At 44.0% G+C, this 10,094-nt stretch overlaps 1 protein-coding gene across 1 annotated transcript; it reads right to left on the reverse strand.

The window, feature by feature from the left end:
* Nucleotides 1–1,121: 1,121 nt before the first annotated feature.
* LOC142408086 (glutathione S-transferase 3-like) lies at nt 1,122–9,634 on the reverse strand. Its single transcript, XM_075498067.1, has 6 exons — nt 9,548–9,634; nt 8,787–8,838; nt 5,157–5,289; nt 4,674–4,815; nt 3,505–3,636; nt 1,122–1,244 (listed from the first exon to the last, which is right to left on the reverse strand). The coding sequence occupies exons 1-6, from the start codon at nt 9,632–9,634 to the stop codon at nt 1,122–1,124; spliced, it is 669 nt and encodes a 222-aa protein (XP_075354182.1).
* Between the last annotated feature and the right edge of the window lie 460 nt (nt 9,635–10,094).

Raw genomic sequence — 10,094 nt, forward strand, 5'->3', positions numbered from 1 at the left:
TTGGCTTTGGTAACAACAGATGAAACTAAGACTAAGTTGGAAGTTTCACTCACACAATACTATAAAAATAATACAATATAAGTACTTACTCACCAAAACTGCTCTCGAAACAAGTCTACTTCTTTAAAGGTGTCGTGGTTTAGCCCCAGCTGGCAACTAAGCACCACGCAGCCACTCGCTCACTCCCCCCCGGTAGGATGGGGGGGAGAATCGGAAGAGCAAAAGTAAGAAAACTCGAGGGTTGAGATAAAAACAGTTTAATAGGTAAAGCAAAAGCCGCGCACGCAAGCAAAGCAAAGCAAGGAATTCATTCACTGCTTCCCATGGGCAGGCAGGTGTGCAGCCATCTCCAGGAAAGCAGGGCTCCATCACGCGTAATGGTTACTTGGGAAGACAAACACCATCACTCCAAACGTCCCTCCCCTTCCTTCTTCTTCCCCCAGCTTTACATGCTGAGCATGATGTCATATGGTGTGGAATAGCCCTTTGGTCAGTTTGGATCAACTATCCTGGCTGTGTCCCCTCCCAGCTTCTTGTGCACCTGGCAGAGCATGGGAAGCTGAAAAGTCCTTGACTAGTGCAGCAACAACTAAAACATCTCTGTATTATCAACACTGTTTTCAGCACAAGTCCATAAGTGATTCAATGAGTAAAGGATAAATGATTCAGTGAGTCGTCTTCTCTTTCTTCTCCTCCATAGCTCTTATTCTGAAGCCTATTTTCATCCGTTCAACAAGTTACATTCTGCCAATACTAACACTGCATCAGTCTTTTTCCAAATGAGTAAATTCCCTACCCTACAAATAGTTCTTTGCTTCCATATTCCTTTGTTTTCATGTTTTGCCAAGCATTTGATATCAATAAAGACAAATCTGCTGTCCCATTGCCAGAGTAATCAGAATGCTTTATTTCAGTTTTGGTTTGTTTTTTGTTGTTTTTGTTTTGGTTTGGTTTTTTACCATGGGTTTTAACTACAATGATACTAATTTACTGAGCTTCCTACTTCCTTTGGTTTGGAGTTTTGGTTTTTGTGTTTTTTTGTTTTGTTTTGTTCGTGTCCTGTGTCCCATCCCACCCCCCCCCCCCCAGTCTTTCGGGTCTCTCTGAAGGTAGCAAGGCATTCATTTCTTAAAAATCTTCAACACAGTTTCTACATAACGTTCATCTGGTGGGGGTTTCCTTGGGCTGCCAGGCTGCAGGAACTTCTTAATTGTAGGCATATTGCTCATTCTTATTTTAAAAGCCTAAAAAATAAAAACAACAGAGTAAGAGAGAAATTCCAGCTACTCCAGTAGCAAACAGTGCTCCTTGCACAGAAAAACTGCTTCCCCCTGCTGCTAGAAGAGGTCCTAACGTTCACTCAGATCTCGTGCCATCTACAGAGTCTCCTTCTGTCCAACAGGAGAAGGACCCAGCTGCTGCAAAAAGCCTGTTCTTACCAATGAAGGCAGTACTGGAGCAGACAACATCTAGATCTCTGCTGCCTGAAAGAAACTGAAGGCAAAAATTCGATATCTAGGAGCACCAGGGGCTAGTTTTGAAGGTACAAATACACTAACCCAGCTCTTGACCTTTTTCTTTTCATTGCTGGTGCTGATGGTACAAACCACAATATATGTTAACATGATTTCCATTTTTACTACATTATGTAAGTATCTGAGCTCTGTTTGCATATAGCATGGCCACTGTTGTCCCACTGTCCCAGCATTTCTAAGATTGAGTGGGTGAAGGTGAAACGGCTGGAGGCATCCTTGGCTCAACTCAGTTGTCCAGTAGAGGCTTCTCGGACTGTGTTGTAGCCTAGGGTAGCTAAAATGTCTACATAGGGCTGGCAAATATAACACAGCCCCTCGGGGAGACCTGTTCCCTTCTGGAGCAGCGGCTGGAGGCCAGGACTAGGATTAAGGAAGAGTTGGGCACCTCAGGTGGCAAGAGATGCCTGTGTTAAGGTAACTGAGTCAAGGATCCTGAGGCATCTCATTCTACAATGAGAGAGAGGACTCACTGATGCAGATTGCAAGCAGCTGGAGACCCCACTGTTAGCTGAGCAATCTTAGATACACAAGAACCTCTCCTAACAACGGGGCTAAGGGAGAGGAGCTTCACAGAGCAACACTCAGTTCTTGCTGGCAGATGTATGAACATAATTTCCTCTTCCTTACAGACACCAGAAGGATAAGGGGGAAATACAAGAAGGAGCATGAAAAGTAAAAATTGTGAAATAAGTAACCACCAATTTTAGAAAATGTTTCCCTCTGGCAGTGGAGGAATCCCTCCATAATTCAAGGCATGGCTTCAACAGAACTGTGCCCATGACTACTGGCTAAGATACCTTCCTAGAAGATGGGAGCTAGAGGCAAGAATTACCTGAGGCTGCAAAACTGCATATGGGATAAAATCTAACACACGTTACTGCCCACCTTGTGGCTGAATTCTGTCACACTAAATTCAGGCTTAAACTGTTGGGGTTGAGATTTAAAAATTTTTTAAAAGTAACTTAAAAAAATAATAATAATCAAAGCCCTTTTCCTCATCAGTTCCAAGCAGAAAACCTAACTGAGATAGTCTGTTGCTGAACTGTTTCTTTTGTTAATGGGAATAAAGCCAAAGTCTTTTAAGTGCACCCCTCAAATTAACAGTTTGTAAGCACAAAGAAGCATGACCTCAAGCCTTGCACCCTCAACCCAAATTTGCATTGCCTACACTGCTTTATTACCATGATTACAGGCACATGGGAGGACTGCTGAACACTATCTGCTTTTTTCCAGTCACAGGCTACTTGGGCCCACTGTATCTCAGCTCTTAATGACTCCTGCAGGTCATGCCCCAGGCTTGCCCATGCACTGTGCCCTGTAGCATGCTGGACACCTGGAGGCTTCTGATTGCTGGTCAAGTCTCACAGCAGAAGTGCCTCGCTTCTGCTTGGTTCCAGACATAAAGGCAGAGAATTCATCCTCGATTGTTAATTATTGTTAATTATTCTTTTTAATTAACTATACTTAATTATTGAAAGAAAACTGTGGCTGAACACTAAGGCTTGATTTTCTAGTCATACTGTAGAAGGCAGAAGTACTGGGATCCCAAAATTGTGATACCAGCCAGTACAGAAAATGGCACACTGTACCTTATTCTAATGTGTCAACCTGTATCACAGACTTCGTTTGTTATCTGGTATTAGATAGCATCTACTGGCAGGAAGCAGGCAAATGAAAACAGGGCAGCTTAACTCAGTGATTCCCTTGAGATGACATTAATTTACTTCTGTTGAGGAGGCATATGTCACTCAAAGAGGGATAGGCATACCTGAACAGGGTTAATCAAGAGCACAGTGTCTTACAACAAACCAACTAAATCAAGTCCCTCTTGTGCTTGGTATTAAGCAGACATACGACAGTGACAGTTCCTCGCAGAGCCCCCACTCCTGACTTACATAGCATGGAGAGGTGATCACTTCAGGATTGCCCCCTAGCTCCTGAATACAGGCATGCTCAATAACAAAATTACCTGCAACTGAGGAAACCCCGACAGCACGGCCGGTATTTTCTCCTCCACTGCTAAAATGGCTTCAATTAGCTGAACATCTGCCCAGCTGAATTTGTTGCTCACGAGAAAGTCTTGGCCATGTTGTTTCAAAACCTGTAGAACACAAGAGAATGTGGGCTGCAGATACAAACTGGACATATGATGCCTGGCAGCTAAGCCTCACAGCACAGCTGTAGAGCTGAACAGCAATTATATCTGAAATTTCAGGGTGGAGTTTTCAGCTGGAAGCTGTGAGCCTAAATCACTTCATTATTGTTGGGAAAAAGTCTAAACTCTTGTAGTACACAGACTACAAACTTTGGTCACTCAGTAACGATGAATTATGATAGGCGCTGGGAACAGGGACAAAACCACGCGCTTAAGTAGACTAGTAACAGTCATAGAATTAGAAATAGGGATAATGGAGGAACTAAAAAGTAACTTGGAGAATTTATAAAATTGCCATTTAGATATTTCATTTAAAGTTATGTCCAATGTTGATACCAGGAAGCAAACTTAGAAATGCAGAATTACAATAGCTAACCAAAGAAAAATCCCTGCCTTTGGGAATAAATTATTATAGTCATAAGAACTTCTGGGATGTTCAGTTTTTCATTGTTTTCCATCAGAACTAGATGAATGTTACAAAAGTGAGAAACTTTGCCAGATGCCTGAGTCATACGGGTTTGGTTTGTTGTTTTCAAAAGTGGGATGTGCAGAAATCTATGACTTGTTTTACTAAAGTACTCCTAATCTCTCTACCCGATTTATTTGCAAGGGATTTTTGCATTCTTCTAATGAAAATGTTCCAACTGAAATTAAGTATAGCAGAGAGATGTGCTCTAAACAAGTGTAAGTGTGGAACTATCCCCTCAAGGAAAAAAGAAATCATACGTGCTTGCTTTTACTTTAGTGAAAAGTTTTGCTGTATAGCTGAGAACATATTGCTCTGTAGATGTTCAAATATCATGGCCCTGACAACACAAGCCAACAAACAGCGAAAACGTACTGCTGTATTTCCCCTTCTTTGAGAGCGCCAAGAAAGCTGAGGATTTGGAACTGACCTGCACTACAAACTTGTTCTTATTTGGGGGAAGCTTTTTGATAATTGTAAATACAAGTTTTATAGACACATCCTCACTGTCACTTACCTTTTCAAAGACTGGGAAGTACCTGTTAGTTGCCCTCTCCTTAATCGAGTCAAGATTTTTCTCCTTTGCCTCAGGTGGAGAGAAAGGAAACATCAAAATCATTTGCATCAGATCTGTTATTCCTTCCACATACATGTCAATCCTATTGGTGGTGGGAAGACAGTAGAAAAGAGCACGGAAGTTATTTAATCTGTTTTCCAATTAACTAAGGCAACTTACAGGAATTTTATATCACCACCATAGTGCCAATTTTCACAGCCAAAACTAAACATAAACAGAAGCTAAATGTTTTTTAAAAGGACTAAAAGCCTGTTTCTGTTCAGCAGCATTTCAGAAGCAGTGGTTAAAACCTAAGCAAAGGCTGAAGTCCTTGCTTTTTATTGTGTTAGTCTTTCTCCTGGATTTACAGGATTGAATTTGTTATATATAACGCAGCTATCAAATAACAGCTTGCTCATTAAGTGAAAGGAGGTGTTACGGTACAGGGCTCTCTCCTTCAAGTCTTTCCCATAGAGGTTGTATTTCCCTGCTATGTAGCTGAGGATGGCTCTGGTCTGCACCATCTTCATCCCGTCAATCTCAACCAGGGGCACTTGCTGGAACATCAGGACTCCATCTAGGGTGGAAAGTTGAGGGAAAGCTTGTTAGTTCCTCGTAGACTGCTAGCTTTACAGGAGAGCAAGAGACTGAGCACATTTCTTTTGCAGTGTAGGAGATCATTGGTGTCTTGCCCTAACTGTAAAACTCCATGCAGTAAACTAACATTGTGGGAAAGAGCAAATATTGACTAGTCTGCATCACGCTTCTGTAGCTAGGTCATCGCAGTCAGCTGGGCCCCGTGCTTTACAGCCCTGCCAGAGCTTCACTGCCTGTGGGGAGCTGGCACCGCCTGCTCCTTTGCTCTTCTGGACCCTGCCTCTTGCTGGCAGGAAAAGCCTGAACCAGCACTTTCAACCCAAGGGATCGGAGAAGAATAAAGATCTGTGTTAAATCCGAACTTAAAAAAAATCCAATCATTTTGAATGCAGATTAGTTCCCTGGCAGGGACATATGCGTGAGTAGAAATTATGAAAGAGGTAGTACCGCAGCAAGACTGAGCTACTGGGGTAAAGGAAGAGCTCGGGCCACTTTAAACATCGTGAAGCTACAGAGTTAGAGGCAGGGACTGTAACAGCAGTTGCTGTTTAAGTAAGTTTTACGCAGTCACTCCAGGGACAAGAGTTTGAGTGTCCCCACAGATTTTCATTACGGGGCTATCCTCAGTGTCATTCCACAATTTAAGGCTATTTAGGTACACCACCACAATCCCTTCCTGCCTTTGTAGTCCCATTTTCTCCTGGTGCTGGCAGGAGCATTTATCTGAGCCTTCAGTGAGGCAGGTCCGAGAGCTAAGCTGACACAGAGATTCAGCATAGCAAAGTCAGTCTTTTCTAGACCAGTTTTCTGCTGGACGAATTCACTGTCTTTGGAGATACTCCCTCCTCCATTTACACATTAAGGGCATCCAGAGAACAATCCCGCCCTGTTAAAATCACAGCAAACTCCAAATCTAACCAGGCAGCTGCCACATTGCATTGCTCAAAGTTAATCATTTATTTTAATTGCTCAATTTTAATCTGTTCATTGCATCCTTCTTTTAGGTAGAAGAGTTAATTTTAACAGGCTCGTCTGTCTGCTTTTTTCTCCACAGAGCTATTAAATACTTTGCTAGCCTAGAATCAATAAACATTCTTCACTCATTCTATATTATTAATTTACAGTTTAAATTCAAACAATAGTTCTCTCTGCAGCAATGAATAGCCTGTGTTTTTTTCTTGTAAACATTCACAGAAAGATTGTGTTTTCATGTCTTTCCAGAACACACCTCTGCAGCTTAAGGAAAAAACATTCCTTGGTATCTATCTAGCAGAAACACAGGAGAATGGGAAAGCTAACAGCTCTGCAAGGATATTTTTCAGCAGAAAGATGCACGAAGTGAAAAATAAAATCGGACTTTCTCACCCTTGACACGAGGTGTGATGCAGTAAATGTGAGTGAACTGAAGGCACGCTTTGTTTCTTACCTACCAAAAAGAGGGATTTCTCACTTATGGCCCGTAGCAGGCTGCTGCTCCTCGCTTTGCAGCGAGAGCCACTTCACACAGCCACTGCATAGAATATATATGCAGGATTAAAAGCAGTTTGCCAACCGTTTTGCAGATTGCATTGTGCTGTCTGAAGGTGGTCTGCGGAGTATACACTAAAAAACAAACATCTAGACCTACTATTTGTCACAGACCAGCAGAGCGTCTCGATATCCAGGTAGCAACTTGGGGAACCTGTGGCTGCAGAGATTGAGCCAAGATAGTTGTGTCTCAGGCCAACGGGTAAAGGTCTGGCCAGGCCGATGCTATTTAACTCTCTCGGCCTCCGAAAGAGCTGTCCATCTGCAAGCTGCCTGTTGGGAACAGCCCCTGGCCCGGGCTTCGTCCTGGACACTGCTGGGGCATTGCTTGGGAGATATCAGCTGGCGTGGGCCAAAGTCATGCCTGGACCATTCTAACAAAGTGGTGGTGTCTAAACACAGGATACCCCGGCAAAAAGCACGTTGGTAGGGAGAGAAAAAAATGAGCGAGAGAGGTAATGTGGGGTTATTCGTGTCCAGTCCTGCTCTGCACAACTGGCAGCATTCCAGCGGTCCCTTTAGCAGGATGACTAACTAATTTGTCTTTCTTCAACCCATTGTATAAAAGCCCACTTTTTTCTTTGTGTTCTCACCCTCTTAAGCTCAATATATATGCATAAAAGCCCTTGATCTTCTTTATAAAACTTGCCTAATCCTTTTCATCACCGCTTAATTCTTCTCTCTGGATATGGATAAGCTTGGACACTGTATCCAGGATTGTACCACTCTTTCTGGATTAATTAGTCCTGTGAAGCAAATTCAGATTTGGGCTTTCAGTACCTGAGCTATCATATTTAGAGCTGTAACTGGTGTCTTTACACCCACGTCGTCAGATTCCCAGCCAGCTGGACCTGCAACTTTAATGCTGATCTTCTTGATACCACTTCTTTTTTATTTTTGTTCATTTTAGTTTTCCTGTCAGAATTTCTTTAAACACAGCTTTCCCTTTCTGAGCAGGCAGCCAGAATGCAGCCGAGTCCTCTACCAAACCTCCTACTATGTCTTGGCAAGCTCAGCCTGCGGTGAGGTTTCCCTTACATGTCTTGGGCAGCAGGTAAACTGCGGGGCAGGTGCGCTCCGTAGTGCTCTTCACAGTCCCAACTCCTTCCCCACCCCGGCAGCAAAGTCTTCTCCTTCCAGGGTCACTGCTGGGTTTCATCTGGCCAACTATCAAGGGCAGTGGCTGGGGGTATGCACTGGTGTTTGGGAACTGGTCTCACTCCAAGGTTGACATGAAGCCTTTGTGGCTTGCTGCTTTGACCGTGCCAGACTTTCTGCAGGTCTCCCCGCTGGCTCCCTGTTTTTTAACTGGCAGAATTTTCATGGCTTGGGCTTATCCTGCTTAGGACTGTCACTAGTGTGTTTGCACAGAGCCTAGCACAAAGGAAAACTGGCTTTCCTGGGTTCCATGCCAGCCTTTCCTTTAGAGGCTTATCTCAGTGAGGTTCAGAACCGACATACAGGCACATCTATACTAGTCAACTCAACAACAGCTCAGGCCAGCTGGCACAGACTGGCCGCGTTTGCTCTGCTCAGCGCTCTCTGCCTATAGAGCATGGTGCTCACATCTAAGGAAATGGCCCCTGGCCTGGGACAACTCCCAGATGATGCCTAGGAATTGCTTCAGGGAGTGCTGTTTGCCCTGGACCAAAAGTGTGCCAGGAACCATGCTAACAGCTCAACAGCACAGATAATTAAGTTGCATTAAATAAGAATGCTTGCTACCCCTGTTTAATGTACTGTGACAAACACAGTCACAGAAGCTATGGCATTTAGCTTATAGGAGTTGTTTGGCACTGGAAAGAACAGGTTACTCAAAACTGGTATTTCAGTATTCTAGGTATGCACCTAGAACTTTGCACTGGTTTAAATAAACTAATGTTAAACCACAAATTTAGCTAAATCGGAGCAATTTTTGGAAGGACTAAGCCTCAGGTGTCAGATTCTTACCTTTGATTAACTTTTCATAGTGCTCTCTTGTTTCCAAAAAAATTTCTTCAAACTGGAAAAGGAGAGAGAAGAGTGTTACACTGCTGTATTTCAACCTTTTTCTTCTGGAAGTGACTGCACATAACCATACACAGAACGACCCAGCCAAGCAAAACATAACGAGCCGGATCTCCAGCTGTTTGGGCGCAGGTGTCCTGAGGATCCCCCCCATCCTCGGGGCTGGGGAGGAGCAGAAGGGCCCGGCCACCTCTGCCTCCGGGCGCTGATCGAGCGCGTAGTGCGGGTAGAGACAGAGTACAGGCATCTACAGGAGGAAGGCAGGCTGCAGCCAGTGCCAAGGGAAGCGCAAGGTACATCAACTATTTCTAACCCCACCCCAGGGCATTAAGTCAACAACACTCTTTTGGTTATACACGTTGTAACTGCAGACTCAGTAAGACTGAGTTAAGGTGGTTTTGCACAGCTGGAAAACTCAGATTTATTAAGTGCCTTTAAATAAATCCCCATTTTGACCCATTATGATTAATTACTTCAGGGGACTGATACCAGCTCCATAAAACTCCAAGCTCCACCGAGTTTGCACCCCAAATATTAACCACCAAGCAGGGTAGTTACAAACATGCAGTGCCACTGGCCAAATGAATGTGGCCACCCCCTTGCAGCCGTTCATCCTCCAGGTGCATGTTAAATTGTTCCTTTCTGAAGCCAGTTTTCCAGACTGAAAACACCAGTCTGGAACACCGTGCCGAGTGTCAACGGACCTCCACGCCGGCTGCAGCCAAGAGCCATCGTACGGGCTCCATTCGCCCCCTTCCATTACAGTAGGTAAGCCTGGGCTTCCCTGACATGCCTCTCAGCTCCTGGTTCCCTGAAAAACATTAAGCAGAAAACAGTGTCTCATAAAACTGGTATAAGTACCATTACTTTGGGGGGAGGAGGAGCCTTCTGTTCTCAGCATGCCTGTTGGAATTGCACTGCATCTGCTTTAAAACATAAAATGAGAGATGGACCAGGGACATCACACAGCCTGTGCTAGGAAAGGAAAGATGTGCAGATCCGTAAAGCCTTCCCCAGTGCTACTAGGGAGGCCTTTTATGATTATAAGCAAACACAGACGTGTTTAAACAAGTGCTATGAGTCCTGAGCTACAGGGGGAACCTTGCTGCACTTTAAGACAATTATGCAAAGCCACTGAAAATCTCACCACATCCTCAGGGAAGTTACTCACCCAGCCTCATTGCCATCATCCCCATTGAAAAGAAGAAAAGGAAAAGATGTTTCACTGCTAGGCTGAAATTTGTCTAGCTT

Source organism: Mycteria americana, chromosome 3, assembly GCF_035582795.1.
Source record: "Mycteria americana isolate JAX WOST 10 ecotype Jacksonville Zoo and Gardens chromosome 3, USCA_MyAme_1.0, whole genome shotgun sequence".
In the NCBI taxonomy this organism is placed as follows: Eukaryota; Metazoa; Chordata; class Aves; order Ciconiiformes; family Ciconiidae; genus Mycteria; species Mycteria americana.

Bases quoted from the DNA above. Each gene is read 5' to 3' on its own strand.
- LOC142408086 (XM_075498067.1), bottom strand. From the start codon at position 9,634: ATGTCAGGGAAGCCCAGGCTTACCTACTGTAATGGAAGGGGGCGAATG. The intron at 4,816-5,156 runs GTACCGTAACAC...CACCACCAATAG, and splicing joins GACTTGAAGGAGAGAGCCCT to GATTGACATGTATGTGGAAG. The intron at 1,245-3,504 runs GTAATTTTGTTA...TTTATTTTTTAG, and splicing joins CGGGGTTTCCTCAGTTGCAG to GCTTTTAAAATAAGAATGAG.